At 32.8% G+C, this 22,348-nt stretch overlaps 1 protein-coding gene across 12 annotated transcripts in view; it reads right to left on the bottom strand.

Moving 5' to 3' along the window:
* The window catches only part of CDKL3 (cyclin dependent kinase like 3), a 109,284-nt gene that overhangs the window by 65,587 nt on the left and 21,349 nt on the right, over positions 1-22,348 (bottom strand). For 8 of the 12 annotated variants that reach the window (XR_004232071.1, XM_031953045.1, XM_031953047.1 and 5 more), the window contains exons 4-7: positions 18,196-18,374; positions 12,218-12,330; positions 8,039-8,178; positions 5,744-5,832 (exon numbers count right to left, since the gene is read on the bottom strand). Coding sequence is in view for 11 of the 12 variants with exons in the window: in XM_031953045.1 (XP_031808905.1) it covers positions 5,744-5,832; positions 8,039-8,178; positions 12,218-12,330; positions 18,196-18,374 (521 nt within the window). In the remaining variant the exon portion in view is untranslated. Of the gene's footprint in view, positions 1-5,743; positions 5,833-8,038; positions 8,179-12,217; positions 12,331-16,731; positions 16,925-18,195; positions 18,375-22,348 lie in introns of those variants that run through there. The other 4 variants (XM_031953053.1, XM_031953054.1, XM_031953052.1 and 1 more) reach the window with 3 other exon arrangements.

The following is a 22,348-nucleotide window of genomic DNA, read 5'->3' as shown; positions in this document are numbered from 1 at the left end:
TCTTCTATCCTTATTTCTCTAATGATCATGCTTGCAGCAAATTTCTCTGACAATGCATTCAAATCTGAAATATAGAGATAGAAAACTAATACAAACATATATGAACAAAAGCCATTCTCCAACAGATATATGATCCAAAGATATGAACAAGAAAAGTTACTATGTGAAAAAATGGTACAAATAACTTATAACAAAGGAAATGTAAATTAAAACAGCTCTGATAGTTTTCCTCATTTTTCATATTGGCAAAGATAAAAAATGCTATTGTTGGAAGGATTATGGGAAGACAGGCACACTGATGTGTAGTAGGTGGAGCTATTTATTTGTCTAACCATTAAGAAAAACAATTTGGAATTATACCCAAAAGGATGCTAAACAGTATATATTGTTTGACCCAGTGATGTCATTATAGCTAAACAAGGTCAAAGACAGAAGGATAATTTTTGATTTCAGCAAGAAATTGGAAAGAAAGTGAGTATCCATCAATTGAGGAATTGTTGAACAAACTGTAGCACATAAGTCAAATATTATTGCCACAATATATACATTCATATGTATAAAATATGATGGAATACTATTGTACTGTAAAGAAATTAAAAAGGGGTGGTTTAAGAAAAATCCAGGAAAACTTATACATTGCAGCGTAAAGTGAACAGTTTTAGAACAACAACATATACAATAACAACAATATAGTCAAGACAATAAACTCAAAGTTTTAGGAACTCTGATCAACACAATGACAAACCATAAATCTACAAAACTCAAGATGAAGTCTAATCACCTCCGGATAGAGATATGATGGACTCAAGAGTTCAGAATGAGATTTTTTTAAAATATGGCCAATGTGGGGATTTGTTTTGCTTAATTATACATGTTGATAGATAGTTTGGGTATTTTTTGCTTTCTCAAGTGGGAGGGGAAAGGCAGAAGAGAGAAAAGGCAGATATTTGTTCAAAAAATTGAATTAAAAATAAACAATTAAAATTGTTTGATTAAAAAAATTATATTGCACCATAAGAAATTATGAAAGGGATAGATTTAGAGAAACTTGGGAAGACTTGAATGAGTATCAATTCAAAAGAAACGAGAAGGGGCAGCTAGGTGGTACAGTGGATAAAGCACCAACCCTGAAGTCAGGAGGACCCCAGTTTAAATGTGGCCTCAGACCCGTAACCCTTCCTAGCTGTGTGACCTTAGACAAGTCACTGAACCCTAATTGTCTCAAAAAAAAAAAAAAAAAAAAAAAAAAAGAAGAGAAATGCTATAAAAGTAATTTACATAAGGACTACAAAAAATGTAAAGAAAAACAACTCTGAAAAACTTCAGAACTTTTGAGTAGTGTCAAATATGATTTTAGAAGACTGATAACCTATTGGAAGGGAGATGGACTAGATGTACAAAATGAAATATACATTTTCATAACATTGCCAACGTGTTGATTTAACTTAATCATACTAATTTATTATGGTTCTGCCTGAGATATAATGGGAGTCAGAGGGAATAATAGGGGTAAAAAGAACAAAAGCATATCAATAAAACACTAAATTTATAAAAATAAAAATAAAAAGAAGTTCAGAGGAAACAAAAAAATAAGAATTCAAAAGTGTTTTTTAAAAGTATGTATTATAATCCTCCTTATGTGTATAATTTCATTTTTTATTCATTTCTGTATATAAAAATATTTGGATTTTATTACATTCATAATAAAAAGAGAAAACAATTAAAAGAACAAAATAATAATGGCAAGGAGCCAAGCAATCAACAGGTAGCATTGTCTCTGATTAATTAATATCAGGATAAATTCAGTAAATTGAAAACTTGTCTGTTCATCACAATTTAACTTACCCAACATTTTCAGCCTTCTCATCATCCATACAAACTCTATTCCAGGCACACTAGAATACGTTCGCTTCTTTTCTGACCTTTGCTTGCTTTGGCCTTTATTCATAGTATAATGTCTGATTCTCTGTTTCTCTGTCTTTTTCTCTCTTACTTTCACCTGTTGAATCCCTACTACTCATCTTTTAAAGCTCAACTCAAATGTTACTTTCTATGAAAACTAGACATTGATCCTGCATTTTATATTCTGTAATTAATCCTATTCTCTAACTATTCTATATTACATATAGAAACCTAATCCCTTTTCTCTATCTCTGAGTACAGAAGCTCAGAAATTTAAAATTTTAGTCTCCTTTCTCAAGTTAGATGCAAAGGTTTAAATTTTCCCATAATCATTGGTTTAAAAAAAAACAAAAAAACTCTGAGCTAAGTTGAAGAGGTTCAATAAAACACTCTTGCATTCTAACTCCAAAGGAATTGTTACTCCAGCACCACCTGCCAACGAAGTTTGTTTTCCAGATTCTGAGAAACTCCATGACATCTGTATACTATCCTTGAGGGCAGACAAGCTGACCTCATCTGACCTAAACCTCGTCCTTACCAACTAAAGATAATTTTTATTTCTTTCCCAAGCACCCATGAGTCATCTAGTCTTAAAATCATTGACCTAGGGATGAATCTGGACTTAAATATAAATAAATTCACAAAGCATTCCTTTCAAAACAGAGAGGGCTACTCTTTGTAGTGGCTAGAAACTGGAAACTGAGTGGATGCCCATCAATTGGAGAATGGCTGAATAAATTGTGGTATATGAATATTATGGAATATTATTGTTCTGTAAGAAATGACCAACAGGATGATTTCAGAAAGGCCTGGAGAGACTTACATGAACTGATGCTGAGTGAAACGAGCAGGGCCAAAAGATCATTATATACTTCAACAACAATACTATATGATGACCAATTCTGATGAACCTGGCCATCCTCAGCGATGAGATCAACCAAATCAGTTCCAATGGAGCAGTAATGAACTGAACCAGCTACGCCCAGCGAAAGAATTCTGGGAGATGACTAAAAACCATTACATTGAATTCCCAATCCCTATATTTTTGTCCACCTGCATTTTGGATTTCCTTTACAGGCTAATTGTACAATATTTCAGAGTCCGATTCTTTTTGTACAGCAAAATAACGGTTTGGTGATGTATACTTATTGTGTATCTAATTATATTTTAATATATTTAACATCTACTGGTCATCCTGCCATCTGGGGTAGGGGGTAGGGGGATGGAGGGGAAAAATTGGAACAAGAGGTTTGGCAATTGTCAATGCTGTAAAATTACCCATACATATAACCTGTAAATAAAAAGCTATTAAAAAAAATAGAGAGGGCTGGCCCTGATCCAACGTGTATGTTATGTTATGTTCACTTTCTTTAATATAACTAATAATGATTCCTCACTCTTATGATGTTGTCATCCCTAAAACTAAGGGTATGATTTTCTCACCTCCTCTGTTCTATTCTTCATTCTATACTTATACTTATACTCATTTTTATGAGTCCTATCTTCAATTCTTTATTTTTTGGCTAAATAAGGTGATCATTAGACCCACTCTAATAGCAAGTGGTATCCCTGTTAATAAAATGTTATATGCCTGAGTTTTACCTTTTTGTTGAATTCCATTCTTCTTTCATGAGTACCACTCTGTATTGATAAGTATCTTTTCCTTCAAATTTCACAGCACTTGGCTGTTCCTTCCCTTACTCCTCCCCTTATCAACCTCCCTTATTTAAATTATAGGCTTCAAGAGGACAAGGCTGTGTTTTGCCTAAATTCTAAGTCTCCCTGGGCTAGTACCTAGCAGTGTTCAACATACAATGTGCAATTACTAAATGTTTATTCATGAAGAAACAAACAAATGAATAGAGAATATATAAAAGTTATACAATAATTTAGTCATAGGATCCAAGATTTAGAGACCATTGACTTCCTCATTTTAGAGATGAAGGGGCCAGGAACAAGCATTTATTAACCACCTACTATGTGTCAGGCAGTGTGTTAAGCATTTTACAAATATTGTATCATTTGACTCCCTAAGGCAACTGTGGGAGATAGGACTTATTATCACCTCCATTTTATAGACAGATGAGGAAACTGAACCATACAGAGGGGATATACTAGCATCACACAGCTACTAAGAGTCTAAGGCTGAATTTGACTTCAGGTTTTCTGGACTCTACACCCAGCACTCTAGCTATCCTACCACCCCATACACATAGGTTAACATCTCAGCTTTGCATGTTTCTACTTAGGTAACCTTGAATAAAAACCACTTCCTGTCTCTAGGTCTCAGTTTCCTCCTCTCTAAAGTTAAAAGCTTAGAATAGATGATCCAAAAGATCCCTTTAAGTTTTAAAGCTATGTTCCTGTGATACAATAATGAGATGCTATTTTGCACAGTATGAGGACAATCAGTGCTACAAAAGTATAGAAGGAATCATCAATGTACTTTGGCAGTATCATTGTTCTTAATTAGTCAGAATTGGAAAATAACTCTATGTTTCCAGTGAGACTAAAGACAGAAATTTCTGGTGATCCAACTGACTACCACTAGTTTATGATCTCTAAAGTTTATATGTATGGACTCATTTTTTTTTTCATTTTCTTCTCTAATACACATTACCATCCATATAGCTATGCCACATTATAGATATTTGCAATACACAATACCCTAAAGAAACCTGTCAACACAACATAAAATCTTTAATTTTTTATTTTACTATTTTTATAATACCTTTTTATTTTCAAAATACATGCAAAGATATTCACCCTTGCAAAACCCTATGCTCCAAGTTTTTCTCCCTCCTTTCCCCTCACCCTTTCCCCTAGACAGCAATCCAATATATGTTAAAATGTGCAATTCTTCTATACCTATTTCCACATTTATCATGCTGCACAAGAAAAATCAGATCAAAAAGGGAAAAAAATGAGAAAGAAAAAAAGCAAACAACAACAAAAATGGTGCAAATAATATGTTATGATCCACATTCAGTTCCCATAGTCCTTTTTTTCTGGATGTAGATGGCGCTCTCCATCACAAGTCTTTTGGAATTGGCCTGAATCACCTCCTTGTTGAGAAGAGCAAAGTCCATCAGAGATGATTCTCATATAATCTTGCTGTTGCTGTATACAATGTTCTCTTAGTTCTACTCACTTTATTTATCATCAGTTCATGTAATTCTTTCCAGGTCTCTCTGAAATCATTCTGCTGAAAATGTTTCTTACAGAACAAAAATATTCCATTCCATTCATATACCATAACTTATTCAGCTATTTCCCCACTGATGGGCATCCACTCATTTTCCAGTTCCTTACCACCACAGAAAGGGCTGCTAAAACATTTTTACGCATGTGGATACTTTTCCCTTTTTTATGATCTCTTTGGGATACGGATCCAGTAGAGACAATGATGGATCAAAGGGTCTGCAGAGCATAGTTCAAATTACCCTCCAGAATGGTTGGAACAGTTCACAACTCCACCAACAATGTATTCCCTCATCCCTTCACCATTTATCATTGTCTTTTCCTGTCATCTTAGCCAATCTGAGAGGTGTGTAAGTGGTACCTCAGAGTTGTCTTAATTTACATTTCTCTAATCAATTGTGATTTAGAACTTTTTTATGTGACTAGAAATGGTTTTAATTTCTTTATCTGAAAATTGCCTGTTCATACCCTTTGACCATTTATCAACTAGAGAATGGTTTGTATTCTTATAAATTTGAGTCAATTCTCTCTATATATTTTATAAATGAGACCTTTATCAGAACCCTTAAATGTAAAAATTTTCCCCAGTTTTCTGAAAAGCCTTAATTTTTAAAAAATATTAAAACCTTTAAATGCCTACCTTTCAATAAACCCATCTCTAGTAAAATAGTCATGATTCAGAAGATCTGTGGATGACACCCTTTCAGCAGGATCAATTTGTAAACAAGCCTGGAAAATAATGAAGGTTAAATAATAAGATTAAAATTACAAATTTCTTTACAGAACACAGGCAATGGGCCTGTACATGTACATGTAAATGTACATATATATATATTCTTTTTTAATAACTGAGAAAGAAAGGGGTTACCCAGGTCTGAGTTATTAAAAAGATAAAATTAGGGTTCAGTAATTTATAGGTCTGAATTCTCTTCTCCCCTCTCAACTCCTGACAAGCTACCTAATTTACACTAAGTAAGCCTATTATCACAGGTTCTGTGCTACAGGGTATAAAGATAGATTTGTACAGGTCAAGCATGTAACTAACATGGTAACATAAAACACTAATGCCACTGCTAAAGTCATTAGTAAAAAAAAAAATATGGAGAGTTGTATCTAGTAAAAAAGACTCTGGGGACTGAATTACTAGTTTTGGCTAAAATGATCAAGATTAAGTATGTATAAACAGTAAATTTCCAGTCTTAAATTATACTGGAAAGAACATTTTATTGTAAGTTAAAAAATCTGAATTTAAGTCCTAAATCTACAATAGCTATGTTATTGTAGACAAGATACTTTCAAATCTGGGAGGCTTAGTTTCCTCATATATAAAATGGGCCTAAAAGGTTATTCTTAAGGCTATTTTTATATAACACAAAGATATTGTGAGCCAGTATGATAATGAGACAATACATATGAAAGCTAGTTGATACCCACAAAATAACTTACAAATGTAAAAGATTCTATGACAGAGAACTATAGAATTTAGAGCTGAAAGGGGCCTTAGAAATCATTTAGCCCAACCCTTAATTTTATATATGAAGCAATTGAAACCCAGGGAGAGGAAACTTGCCCAAGAGCAGATAGGCAGTAAATAGAATCAAGATTCAAACCTAAGTCTAAAGCCAGGGCTTCTTCGACTATACCAGCTGCTTATCATGTGCTCTACTCATAAATAAGTAGGGCAATACTGATGGTTCCACCTTATAGTTGAGAAAACTGCAATGGAGATTTAGTGACATGGCAAGGCAAGTCTGGACCCAAAACCCAAATCTTTTTAGTCTTAGACAATATAGTACCATGCAATTCCATTTTAGTAAGGTTTCGGCCTCTTCCACATAATCTTTAGCAGGGCAGTCCTACTCTTTTCTCTATTTTTAGGAGAAATAACACAGATCAAAGAAATAGTTCAAAAAATGGGCAATAGAAAGAATAAACAAGGTATCTGGATAACATATGAGACCACAAATTTTTAAATAACTAAAAATAATAGTTTACAAATAAAACTATTTTATAAATAAAAATAACAAAAAGGGATAAAAATTTAATAAATGTTCTTAAATGATTTACATTTCAAAGTTTCTTTTAAAATTACAAGTCATGCAATATTTTACTCTTCCCTTCAAAGGCATAATAAATCATAAAATAGAGTTAAGAAACCATTACCTATCAGATATTATCTGAGTAACATAATTCAGTGAATTAATCAAGTAGAAAAAGATATTTTGGCACCTATGATCTTAAAACCAACAATATTCTCCAGTAATCAATCAATAATTTCTGAAAAAAGCTATCTTCTATTACAAAGTTTACTAACTTTTCTAAATTATACTTTACATTTCCACGTTTTGGAATCAATAGAAATCCAAAAATACCAAATAAGTTCAAAATAACTGCTTTTTAAAAGATCTTTATAATGCTTTTATTTAAATTCATTTCAAGTTAAAAACTTGACATCAATGTATGTCCATATGCCATCCTCACAGGATACAATAGGACATTACAGTGACAAACGGAGATAATTCAGACTACCTGAAACCAGAAACATGAAGTATGGAACATCCAGTTTTTAGGAAGATTTGAACATTGGAGTTCTCAGAAGCCTTTCCTTTCCTGCTTCCTCTAGCAGAATGGAAGACCTTTTTATCTTTCGCTATATAGATTTGTCCTAATTACAACAGAATCATCATGGTGCAGAGAAAGAAATACTGAGCTGAAAGGACCTTAATAAGAGTCTAAGCTCTGCCAAAAGAGAGGGATTGGATTAGGTATAATTCCTCTGCTATATCTAAGAAATACATTTGTAGATATATTCACTTTTTGCAATAACATTTTTACTTGTTAGAATACTTCCATTTCTATTAAAGTAAGATTTTTAAAATGCTTTAAAATTTACAAACAGTTCTGGGAAATAAGCTCATGCTCTCTTCTAACATACATGGACTATGTCTGCCAATAATCCATTTAGCTTCGGATACTTTTTTCTTGCATTTTTAGGGTGCTGAACTTGAGGAAGAACTACCCCAACAAAAATAGGACTCCTGGAAAAAACATTCTGCAAGTGAGGTGTCAAATTACCTGAAAGAAGAAAAAAAATTTAAAGAGTTGAAAAAACAGCCAACAGTCAAAATAACTAAATATCAAAATGCTAAATTTCTACATAAAGCAATAATAATTAGAATTATAAATGTAAAAAATAAGGCTTAAATGTATTTGATTTTTAGAGACAAAGAAATAATTTATTGCATAAATATCTCAGGTTTTCTAATTAATTTGTCAACAGGTTATAACATCATTTAATGTAAAACCACCTTCTTTTTCCTTCTCTGAGGGGGGGAGGTTATAGATTTGATACTAAAAGAAAAAAAAATTAAACATTAAAACTTGGAAGTATTTATATGTGGAAATCTTAACTTCATTATTATTTACCAAATGAATAGATGAAATGAGGGAAAGAAGACTGCAGTATGGAGTAATAGAAAGAAAACTAGACAGAGGACCAAGATAATTCCTCAGGTCTGCCACTAACAAGCTAACATTTAATTTTGGGTAAGTCACTTCACTTTCTCTGGGCCTCATTTTCCTCATTTGTAAAATAAGGAGTTTGGACTAGATGACTGCTAAGGTCTCTTCCAATTTTAAGATTTTATAACTGTACAGCTAGAGATGGGTAAGGGAAAAAAAAGGATGTCTTCAAGTATTGAAACACATTAGCATAGATGACGGTACATACTGCTCACTTCTAGATGCTTTGTACCTCTTACAGATCAGATTATTTTTAATTGTTAATTCTTGCACAGCGACTCTACCTGCAGCAGTGACTCTTTCCTGAATGATTACTCAGGGAAACAGGAAAGAGGAGAAAGAGATTGAACTCAGTTGGTGTTAAGAAAACCCTGATCATAAGAAAAGAGAAAAGATCGGGTTACAGAAACTCCTCTTCTCCAAGTCCCTACAATGAAAATCCACAGATGTAAATGCTGCAAATATACATTATAAGGATAATCAGTGGAATGATTTTGAATACCTCTGCTTGGATAAAGAGAAAACTCATTCAGAAAAAAGAAAGCTATCAATTCAAATTTCCCTAAATATCTTTTTAAAGAGACAGGAACCATCTAAATGATTTCCAAAATTCTTTTTAAATTTTAAGGTAATTATATAATGATTAAATAAATAAATGTTAAGTTAAACAAATAATAAGGACAATGGAATCTTGCATTCTTTCCTCCTTTTAGCCAAATGTGATAATGGTAAAAGTTCACCGTATTGTGAAAAGTAACTTGTTCCATCCCAAAAGTTAATCAAAGATGGCTTGATGCTTTTGCATATTATTTTCATAAAGATTTTATAGCAATGGGAAGGCAGACATAGAATCAGGAGTTCTTTTTATTTTTCTTTATATTTTCTCCACTGACTTTTATTGGTACTAATACTGTTATTAGGAAAGGCAAAATGACATAATGAAGGTTCTTCTCTCAAAGATACCCTTATACATATATTAATGTTATATTAATATATTATTACGTAAAATAATATATTATATTAATAAAATATATCATTTTAAAAAATGCTACAAAAGAGAATTCTGTTCAACTTGCTGAATTTCATTCTGGCATAATACCAGGAGACAGTTATCAAATATGTTACTATTATTACAGAGGGTGTTCAGTGTACTGTCCAAATGATAGAGAGGAATTACCTTTAGATGGCAATATCCTCCAAATGCTTGTATTTGGGGAGAACTTTATGCTGATTATATGAAACCTTGGAATACTGCAGAGCATCCTAAATGAAATACATAGCCACTCAAAAGTTTTTGGCCTAATTATTCACACAGGAAAAAACAAGTAGATGAGGACTGCCTATTGTTTCAGACTATGATAGGCAACTGGATGAAAAACCCATAGAGTTGGTCCATCAGTATTTATATTTTAGACAGACATGGCAAAGGGACAAGGAACGGGGTCTACAATTGAATAATAGGAAGCTAGCTGGCTGGATTGCCTCGAGGAACACACACAATGCTTTTAATGACCTCAAGTTTCTCATTGAAACAAAAGCCTAAATTTTTAACACCAGTATTCATTCTTCTGGTGAATGTGGCTATAAATTATTAAATATCTCCAGTCTCTTAGGACAAGGACAAGAGATGTTTAGTAGGCATAAATATGCTACAGAGCATTACCAATTAATTATATACTAAAAGTGGCATAAAAGATATAACTGATGAGAAGAGCAGAAAAGAAGGTAGGTTGATCATGTAACAAAATCAAGAGATAACAGTAAGACAACCTAACCTAAATGTTACGCTGGTATCCATTCAATGATTTAAAAAGAGAGTATATGAGTACACCCTCAGTATATGGGGTAGATTGTATGGGATGGATTAATGGGAGGACATGCACAAGAGTCATATAGGATGAAAAGGTTTGAATGAGTGGTGATCTGCAATGATGAAGATAGTACTCATATTAATAAGATCACAATTATCAAAATATAACTAAAATATTAGTTATAAGTAGAGTTTTTGATACAGCAAAGTAGTGCCCATTTTTATAAAACTTGTTATAAGGGAGTAAAATGTGATCCAGTGGAAAGAGCCTTTGACTGGAACTTAGTAGTTTTTACTTTTAGACTACCCATGTCCATGATGTGTTACATATTTTTGAGCAAATCAGTTCACCTCTCTAGGCCTTGTTTTTTTTTCATCTACAAAACTGGATTGGAATTCTAAGGTCCCCTCTAGATTTAAATATGATGACTTGGAGGAAAATGTTACTATATTCAGGCATTACAAAGGATGATGGCTATTTTTAGTTATAATGAAAGTTATAATGATGCTTCTTTGATACTTGAGCTTTTGCTCAATAATACAACTTTTTAATAACTACATGAGAAATTTTAGTTCACTTTCAATCCATTCTGACAGTTTTCAAAAATGCATCACAATAAAATAAAAAAGTTACTCCCTATTTTAAGAAAGCTTTTAGTAGCCAGCTAGAAAATGTTTAGATGATTTTTTTAAGTAACCTTCCAAAATAGGAAAATCATCACACATTTATTTTATTTTATTTTATTTATTTATTTTTAGGTAATTGTGGTCAAATGACTTGCCTAAGGTCACACAACTAGGAAGTATTAAGTATCTAAGGCCACATTTGAACTCAGCTCCTCCTGACTCCCTGGGCTGGTGCTCTCTCCATTGTACCATCTAGATGCCTCTACATAATTTTTTGGTAAAATTGAAAACTTCTAGTGCTCCTATATAAATAGAATAAATCTACATATTAAAATTCAGTGTCTAGAATCTTCAGTACAATAATTATTTCATGCACTTTTACAAAATAAGAGGTTACACTTGCACCATGAATGAAAATAATTAACATTAAAGTTTATGAACTCAGCCTTTAAAACGGTTTTTAAAACTTTTATAAATTGAAAAAGATAAGTCTTTAATCTTTAAGAATTTGAAACATATTAATTTTAATTATACAACTAGGTAATTTTGTTTAACACAATAATTTAATTATATACTTCAAGCTACCTTTCAAATGAGATCTTATTTAATGACTTCTATTCCCACTATATCCCCAGTATCTGGCTACTTAAATTTAAAGGACAATATTTTGGAAAGAATGAATAATAATGTGTGTATGTATATTCCATTAGTAGAGATAGGTATATATGTATGTGTCTGTATGCCTTTAGGCAACAAAATGCCTTTAGGGCACACAAATATTTTTTTTAAACTGAGGTTGTTTTAAGTAATGTCTTTCCTCCAAAATATAAAGAGTTCTTAATGGACCATTTTCATGGGACCAACTAGCAACAAATTAGGCCAAAAACATAGCTTCTTTTCTGGCATAAAGTTATTTGCAACAGTAGATAATTTGGCATCTTATATATACCCCTATAATATACATAAGCCTGGGAACAAATTTGCTGATATTTTTGTGAACAATATAATTTGCTGCTATAGTATAAAAAATTTGTTATTCTTTATGAACAGAACTAGGATGAACACTTTGCATTTTAAGACATTGTGAAAAACAAATTAATGTGGTTTGTTTCATTTTCATTTTTTAGTATAACAGAAAATTTCAGTAATACCTACCTACTTTTATCACAATTTTGTGGAGCAAATCCAAGTCAGAACTACTAGGAAGATATGGGTTCCCTGTGGCCATCTCAACGATCATGCAACCTAAAGCCCAAATATCCACAGGTCTAAAAGCAGAAAAAGAGAAAATAACTTTACTATTTCTTTTTTCCCAATAATATTTTATTTTTCTAAGTTATAAGTAAAATAGTTTTCAACATTCATTTTTGTAAGACTTCATGCTCCAAATTTTTTTCCTTTCCTCCCTCTTCCCCAAGACAGCAAGTAATCTGATATAGGTTAAATATGTGCAATTCCTTTAAACATTTCTATATTTGTCATGTTGTATAAGAATATCAGACCAAAAAGGGAAAAAACATAAGAAAGAAAAAACAAACAAATAAACAAAACCAAAGATGAAGAAAATACTTTGCTTCAATCCACATTCAGTCTCCAATAGTTCTCTCTCTGGATGCGAATGGCATTTTCCATCAAATGTTAATTGGAATTGCCTTGAATCACTGCATTATTGGGAAGAGCCAAGTCCATCGCAATTGATCATCACATAATCTTGTTGTTACTGTATACAATGCTCTCTTCATTCTGCTCACTTCAATCAATCTAGTCTTTCCAGGCTTTTCTGAATTCAGCCTGCTCATCATTTCTTATAGAACAATAATATTCCATTGCATTTATAGACTATAACTTATTTAGTCATTTTTCCATTCCAACTGAATGGACAATCCATTCAATTTCCAGTTCCTTGCCACTATAAAAACAAATATTTTTGCACATATGAGTCCTTTTCCTTCTTTTATAATCTCTTTGGGATATTGACCAAGTAGTAACACTCCTGGATGAAAGGGTATGTCCAGTTTGATAGTCCTTTGGGTGTAGTTCCAAACTACTCTACAGAATAGTTGGATCAAATTCACAACTCCACCAACAATACATTAGCGTTCCAGTTTTCCTATATGCCCTCCAACATTTATTGTTATCATTTACTATTATCTTAGCCAATCTGAGAGGTGAGAGATGAGGTAACATGTGTTACCTTTGAGTTGTGTTAATTTGTATTTTTCTAATTAAAAGTGATTTAAGAGCATTAAAATAATAGTTCTTCACTCAAAATATATGCAGAGATAGTCCTCAATATTCATCCTTGCAAAACCCCACGTTTCAAATTTTTTCTCCCTCTCTTCCCCCCCAGACAGCAAACAGTACAATATATGTTAAACATGTGCAACTCTTCTATACATACCTTCACAATCATCATGCTGCAAAAGAAAAATCAAATCAAAAAAGGGAAAAAATGAGAAAGAAAACAAAAAGCAAGCAAACATCAAAAAAGTAAAAATACTATGCTGTGATCCACATTCAGACCCCACAGTCCTCTTTCTGGATGCAGATGGCTCTTACCATCACAAGTCTATTGGAATTGACCTGAATCACTTCATTGTTAAAAAGAACCGTGTCCATCAGAACTGATCATCGCATATTTTTGTTGTTGCTGTAAACAATGTTCTCCTGGTTTTACTCACTTCACTTAGCATCAGTTCATGCAAATCTCTTCAGACCTTTCTGAAATCATCCTGATGATCATTTCTTATTAAAAAACAATATTCCATAACATTCATATACCAAAACTTATTCAGTCATTCTGCAAATGATGGGTATCCACTCAGCCTCTAGTTCCTTAGAGAATTTTTTTCTTATGACTTTAGATGGCTTTAATTTCTTCATTTGAAAAGTGTCTGTTCATATCCTTTGACCACTTATCAACTGAGGAATAACTTATATTCTTATAAATTTGAGTCAATTCTCTATATAGTTTAGCAATGAGGACTTTAATAAAGCCAGAAACACTGGCTGTAAAAATTTTTCCTCTAGCTTCCTGTTTCCCTTCTAATCTTGGCTGCATTGGTTTTGTTTGTGAAAAAGCTTTTTAAATTAATGTAATCAAAATTATCCATTTTGCAATTCATAATGTTCTCTAGTTCTTCTTTGATCATAAATTCCATCCTTCTCCAAAAATCTGACAGACAGACTATGCCTTGCTCTAATTGTTTATAGTATCACCTTTTAATCTAAACCCATTTTGACCTTATTTTGGAATGCGGTGGGAAATATAGTTCTATGCCAAGTTTCTGACATATTATTTTCCAGTTTTCCCAGCAATTTTTGTCAATAGTGAATTCTCATCCCAGAAGCTGGACCATTTGGGTTTATTTATTAAACACTAGATTACTATAGTCATTGATTACTGTGTCATTGTATCTAACCTATTCCACCATTCTACCACTCTATTTCTTAGCCAGTACCAGATGGTCTTGATGACTACCATTTTATAATAGAGTTTTAGGTGTGATATTGCTAGGTCACCTTCCTATGCATTTTTTCATTAGTTCTCTTGATATACTTAATTAGCTTTTCAAAGAAGAACTAAACAAGAAATTTTCATTTAAGAAATGACAATTTTTGGGCAGCTAGGTGTCAGAGTAGATAGAGTATTATCCCTGAAGTCAGGAGGACCTGAGTTCAAATCTGACCTCAGACAAAACTTCCTAGCTGTGTGACCCTGGGCAAGTCACTTAGCCCCAATTGTCTCAGCAAAAAAAAAGAAAAAAAAGAAAAAGAAATGACAATTTTTAATTTACCAAGATAAAGAGATAAAAGTTATAATTTTAACAAATCACAACATGATTTTTAAATATAAAAATTTCAGGTTATATTTAAATGTAATCATTGCTTTGTTTAAATATAAATCAATTTGCTTTGATTTAAATTGCCTGGGAAGTCCTGTAGCAACTCTGGAGACTTTATTTCTTTATCTTTATATTATCTTTATATATATATATATAATAAATTTTTATATTAAAATAATTGCAATATTAATGTATATAGTTGAATTTACACAATTGTGTTCTGTAACTCATCATGTACTTAAGGACAGAACAATAATTACCATAGTACCTCATTCCCAAATACTTTGTAATATCTATATAATTTGTTAATCTTAATTCATTTTTAATATGAGGTAAGCACTAGACATTACTCCCAATAACATGAAATAGGATCTAGGTTTGTTTGATTTTTTTATAAGCAATTTTTTAAAGTATAGAAAAATCAAGGAACTTACACCACCCATAAAATTATTCTATATCATGTTACACTGACCCCTGCCATAGAAGCAACACAATTAAATTCAGATAACAATAAATTTAGGAATAAAGAGGTTAACATCAGTTTGTACAACTCTGCAAGCCTAAACATTATGCACGTTATTTAATGATGAAATGTAAAGTTAGAAGAAAATTACTTCTTATTATTTTTAAGAAGCAAATAGTAGCTTGTTACTTTTCGTGAAAATTCACAACTAAAATAATTTTATCCTTAAAACTTGAAGTAACTCTACAGAATGCCATGCATAAAACTCATCATCCTCTTCTGAGACATCTCCCCAAATTTATTCTGATTTGCTCATTCACAGATGAATAGCCAGGGGCCACTGGGAATTGTATTTTTCTCCCTGAACATTCTCTAAATATATATTTGTAATTGATATTGGTGCCCCATTACATAACAATTGAAGGAAAGGAAGGCATATCATCTTAGCAGTGCTAAACAGATAGTAAATGATTAATAAGTGCTTGCTGACTGATCTGACATAACTTTAAGGCATGGTTATCATCAAGTTAGTTAATTGTTGTTGAAGGCTTTCATAATATTCGACTTAATTAAGATGTTCTTGTTTGGCTAGTGAAATAAGCCACAATAACTATAATATTCACCAATATCCATATTACTTCTGCTTCATTTTAGATATAAAAAAAACCAATGTCATTCTGAGGAGCATTAGAGTCATGAATGCCATGAATAGTTTTCTTTAAGCATTAACCTGACAAATGATTTCAGAAAAAATTTAAATTTGTTCAAATTCAAAACAAGTTATGGAGCAAAACAAAGTCTGGAGAGCTTCCCCAATCAGAGTAATTGTTCCTAGGAAGAATACAGAAGATGATTCTATTTAACTTTTTTTTTCTTTGCATTTGTATGTAATATGTAATATATAACTTGTTCCCTTCATGTTTTTCTATATTTCTTATCTAGCTCTCAAATTTTATAATTGCCTCAAATTTTAAATACGTTAGACAGAGATCAGGCCATTTTCTAAAGCTCTTAGAAGGGCACAACTTGCACAGATCAAAATATCAATACAAAATAAAGGGCTATACTTTCCTTTCCAAATCTGGATTATATTAAATATGAGTATAACCTATACTGAGAATTACTTTTCCAAGGCAGCAGAGTTGAAATGGGGAACCTCTGGGTTTCTGTGCTAAGGCACACAGAGCAGGATAGATGCTCTGGCCCTTTCTTTTTATGGAATGAGGCTGTTCTGGCCTCTACTCCAAAGCCCCTTTCTCCATGAAGAGAGATTGCCATCTCACAGCAGACCTATCTTGATCTTCTGCAGTAGAGTTTGAATAATTCAGAGTAGCCTCTCATTTGACCTCAATAGTCCATACCTGAGAGATGTCTTGGAACCCCACAAAGCCATTTTCTGTTTCATTAGCATGTTCTCCATGCTCAAAGAGTCTTTTCTGCCAGACCAACTGTACCAGTTTAAAGTAACCTGGGAGACTGTTCCTTTTGCTCATTCAGCCACAATTATATCCCCCAGGGAACTTGAGACAACCTGGTATGGTTCATGTGCATGGTCTACAAGAAGAATGAGAAGAAACAGCTCCACTGACTTTTAGGATTCTTTTTCAGTGTTTTCTCTCATTTGAATCTGATGGTATCTGTTTGTATCTCCTATGTTTAAGTACAATATTAAAAACTACTGGATCCCCAAACAGTCCAAGGTATCTTGAATTCATGGCATAATGTACTGGTCCATTTTAGTTATCTTATTTAGTATCCAGCTCTTTCTCTCTTTTTCTGTCTAGTCTCTCTCTCCTTTTCTCCTTTCTTTCCTTCCCTTTCTCCTTTTCTCTCTCTATAAATATAGAGATAGATAGATAGACAGACAACAGACAATGTATGCGTGTGTGTATGTTTTGTGTGTAGGGGTACTGCAAGATTCAGGGATGATGACTGACTAAACAGTTCTTTCAAACATTTGGGGGAAATTTTACATATCTAAGAAGGCTCTGTTCTGAGGTCACTCTTGAAAGGCTTAGAAGTCACTGAGCTGAATTCTCTGTTCTATGTCTCAGGCAAACTCCACACTCCACTTAGGCAGTGAGTACATTATAGCACTGACATTTTGCTTCAAATGATTGTTCTGTTAACGTAGGCATTAGGGAGTCAGAAGAATTAAACTTTTTTGGATCTACAGTTAATACAGAGGCAGGTCTACTGGGAGATGATCTAGTAAGTAGAATCCGACACCCCAGAAAGGGAAAAGGAGGTTGAGGCCAGAGAATAAAGCAGTCTCATATGGAATAACAAGAATGCATGTACAATTCCATAAAAGATACCTCAGTCCTTCAAATCAGGGCTTCTCCTACTTACTTCTGTTATATCTAAACATATATATATATGTATATACATATATATTTCAAAGAGATGTCATGTATTAGACCAATAATTTGTTAATCAAGCACTTAATACATGTAATAGGAAATTTATTTCTAAATTGGTGATAAAGTAAATTAGTTATACAAATTTCCCAAGAATATAATGACAGAAGTTATTAGTAGACACACAGTAGAGCAATCAAATAAAAGGCTTAATGTATACATTAGAGAGACTGACTAAAAGGTTTACTGTATGCACTGATGTCTTCTAAGGAAAATCTGAGCTAGGTGGCTATCATCATTCCTGCTATAACCATTCAGAAGAAATGGTAACAAGACCAGAAATGCTTCCCAGTCCTGACCATGTTAAATATATCTTATTGGAAGGATACAATGGAGATAAGAAAAGTATATTATGGGAAAATGCAGAAGGGAAGAAAAGTGAATCATATACTAAAACATACTTACTTTCCGTAAGTAGTATCTTTTAATACTAATTCAGGCGCTCTATACCAGCGGGTAGCCACATAGTCTGTATAAATGTCTCCAGGGGCTGCTAATGTCCGAGCAAAACCAAAATCACAGAGTTTAGTAATTCCAGACTGAGATACTAAAATATTCTCAGGTTTTATATCCCGATGAATAATCTAAAAACAAATAAGAACCAATTTAAATAAACTAAGCTTCAATATCTAGGGATATTCTCTAACTTAGAGGGCAAATATTGATAAAACAAGAGTTTTTTCACTGCAGATGTAAAGGATACTCAACATCTATGTTATACATAAGGTTTCTAGTTCCTGGTGCCCTATCCCATTTACCCACATTCAAAAGGATTTTGTGAAAGATATACTATCACAAAAAGTGACATTCACTAAAAAGGAAAACAATTAAGCATTCCAATTTACTGTAAAATATCATGAAATAAACAGGAAAATTTATTCAAAGTCAGAAATCTAGAGTCATTCCTTAGATGTACAATTAACTTGCTGTAACTTAACCTACATCTTAGTCTCTCTCTAAAAGATGAGAAAAATAATAACACAGGGCAGATTTATTTTCAGTGAGTAGTGCCATTTGAAAAAATGTATTATACAAACCTACTTAAAAGGAAATGAAAAGCTTTGTTTATAGAACACTGTGTTATTGAGAAGAAAACTAAAATATCACTTCAGCTTGAACTTTGTAGTACTTTCAGTTTTGAAAGTATTACCTTTTCTCATAGCTTTTTGATTCTTTTCCAAATCACTGATGTTAAACTGTTATTTTTCTTGTATTCTAACACACCAGAAAAAGCTGAAATTTAAAACTTTACAATATATTTAACATTTTTGTTCTTTTTTTAATATAAGAAATTAGGTAAGATCTGATTAAAGTTAGTTTTATATCAAATCAACATATTTTGAATTTGTTTTCAGTATCTGAGAAACAAGGGAATTAAGGATATAGAAATTCTACATTCATTCATTAAGTAAATATTTATCAAATGCCTCCTTGTAAATTCCAGTGGTTAGCATTCAGAATATCTAATAAAGGCATTTTAAGGACAGGTAGGATTTTTTGATAGGTAGAGACAGAAGGGTGACATTTCAGAAGATCAGCATGAGTAAAGTCACTGAAAAGTCTAATTTGGCCACAATATATAGTAAGGCAGCATAATAAAGTGGAATAAACACCAATTATGAGTCCTGGCTTTGAATCCTGGTTGTAACATTCTTCTTTATCTGTAAAATGATACTATATCTCACAGGGTTGTTTTGAGCAAGGTGCTTCAAAAACCTTAAAGAGCTATGGAAGTGTGAGCTATCATTACAAGAAGATTAACGTTGTTTCAAGTATGTATACTATGCTTGGCTCCCTTTTGGAGCAAGGATAGACTAGTGGTAAGGAGTCTCATTTCTAACTACCTGGTAGTTGTCTCATTTTATGATGAGTAAATAACTTAGAGAAGTTGTCAAATAAGATCTAGACTTTATTAATTACTCACCTCCATCCACAAAATATCTCTGAAATATTCAAAAACTTTATGATGTATGCCAATTAAATTCTAGTTTAAACATATATACACACAATATATATGCAATACATATATGTATATATATATATGAAAAATAACATAAGATGAGATATTAAAGGTCTAAATTAAAGTATTGACTCTGACATATTCTAGCTATGTGACCCTGGACAAGTTACAAATTCCCCCTACTCTAGGCAGATCTCTAAGTTGCAGAGAAGGAGACAAACTGCATGGCAGGCAAAGTTCCTTAAAAGGAGTTCCCTATATCAGGAGAATCACAAATATGATCCCAATTTCTGCCCCTATTAGGTCACACCCCAAATCTAATACCAAATTCATACATGCATGTGAAGATTAATTAAACAAAAAATGACATTATGTCATATTTTGAACTTTAGTTTTATAGAACCATATGGTGAAAGCATATGCAAATCAATACTACATTTTCATCTACACCACCACTATTCCATACAAGTTTATATCCTTGAATTTAAACCTCCTTCAAAATATGGAAAGTTTCAACTTTCTGACAATCTTGGGAAGATCTGGAGTCTAAATCATGTTAAAGAGTCTATTAACTAAATTTTCCATCTATTTGTCAGATCTTTATATTCAGCACAATTGGAAATAATTAGATGTTAATGTGGAGCAAACAGTGATAAGCTAATAATACCCAGACAGACAGAGATGCGCTGAATGAGGATGTTTGCAAAAAATACCGATCAAGCATACCCTTTTATTCAGCAGTGTTACTATATCCCAAAGATATAGCTTTGGGCTTATATCCCAAAGAGATCTAAAAGAAGGGAAAGGGACCTGTTATGTGCAAGAATGTTTGTGGCAGCCCTCTTTGTAGTGGTCAGAAACTGGAAACTGAGTGGATGCCCATCAATTGGAGAATGGCTGAATAAACTGTGATATATGAATAATATGGAATATTATTGTTCAGTAAGAAATGACCAACAGGATGATTTCAGAAATGCCTGGAGAGACTTACACGAACTGATGCTGAGTGAAACAAGCAGGGCCAGGAGATTATTATATACTTCAACAACAATACTATATGATGATCAATTCTGATGGACCTGGCCATCTTCAGCAATGAGATGAACCAAAATCAGTTCCAATGGAGCAGTAATGAACTGAACCAGCTATGCCCAGTGCAAGAACTCTGGGAGATGACTAAGAACCATTACATTTAATTCTCAATCCATATATATCCATATATATATATATATATATATATATATTTTAATAACTTTTTATTGCCAGAACCCATGCCAGGGTAATTTTTTACAACATTATCCTTGCACTCACTTCTGTTCCAATTTTCCCCCTCCCTTCCTCCACCCCCTCCCCAAGATGGCAAGCAGTCCTATACATGTTAAATAGGTTACAGTAGATCTTAGATACAATATATGTGTGCAGAACAGAACAGTTCTCTTGTTGCTCAGGGAGAATTGGATTCAGAAGGTATAAATAAGCTGGGAGGGAAAACAAAAATGCAAGCAGTTTACATTCATTTCCTAGTGTTCTTTCTTTGGGTGTAGCTGCTTCTGTCCATCCTTGATCAACTGAAACTGAGTTAGAGCTTCTCTTTGTCGAAGAAATCTACTTCCATCAGAATACATCCTCATACAGTATCGTTGTTGAGGTATATAATGATCTCCTGGCTCTGCTCATTTCACTCAACATCAGTTCATGTAATTCTCTCCAAGCCTCTCTGTATTCGTCCTGCTGTTCATTTCTTACAGAACAATAATATTCCATAACATTCATATACCACAATTTACTCAACCATTCTCCAATTGATGGGCATCCATTCATTTTCCAGATTCTAGACACTACAAACAGGGCTGCCACAAACATTTTGGCACATACAGGTCCCTTTCACTTCTTTAGTATCTCTTTGGGGTATAAGCCTAGGAGAAACACTGCTGGATCAAAGGGTATGCACAGTTTGATAACTTTTTGGGCATAGCTCCAAATTGCTCTCCCGAATGGCTAGATGTGTTCACAATTCCACCAACAATGTTATCAGTGTCCCTGTTTTCCTACATCCCCTCCAACATTCTGCATCATCTTTCCCTGTCATTCTAGCCAATCTGACAGGTGTGTAGTGGTATCTCAGAGTTATCTTAATTTGCATTTCTCTGATTAATAATGCCAATCCTTATATTTTTGCCTGCCTGCATTTTGGATTTCCTTCACAGGCTAATTGTACAATATTTCAGAGTCTACTTTTTATACAGCAAAATAATGGTTTGGTCATGTATACTTATTTTGTATTTAATTTATACTTTAATATATTTAACACGTATTGGTCATCCTGCCATCTAGGGAAGGGGATGGGGGGAAGGAGGAGAAAAATTGGAACAAAAGGTTTGGCAATTGTCAATGCTGTAAAATTACCCGTGCATAAAACTTGCAAATAAAAAGCTATTAAAAAAACAGTAATATAAAAACAAAAACAAAAATAAAAAACACCTATCAATTTTATGGTCAATCTTTTATTGAACAGAGCACTTTGCTTTCTTTCATATGGAAGATGATGGAAGATTAAAATGAATGAAATGAAACTCCAAAAAGAATGACCAAGTACTC

The sequence above is a fragment of the Sarcophilus harrisii genome, chromosome 2 (assembly GCF_902635505.1).
Source record: "Sarcophilus harrisii chromosome 2, mSarHar1.11, whole genome shotgun sequence".
NCBI classification, from domain to species: Eukaryota; Metazoa; Chordata; class Mammalia; order Dasyuromorphia; family Dasyuridae; genus Sarcophilus; species Sarcophilus harrisii.
Note: the sequence above shows the minus strand (reverse complement) of the source record. Positions and strands in the feature narration are given on the sequence as shown.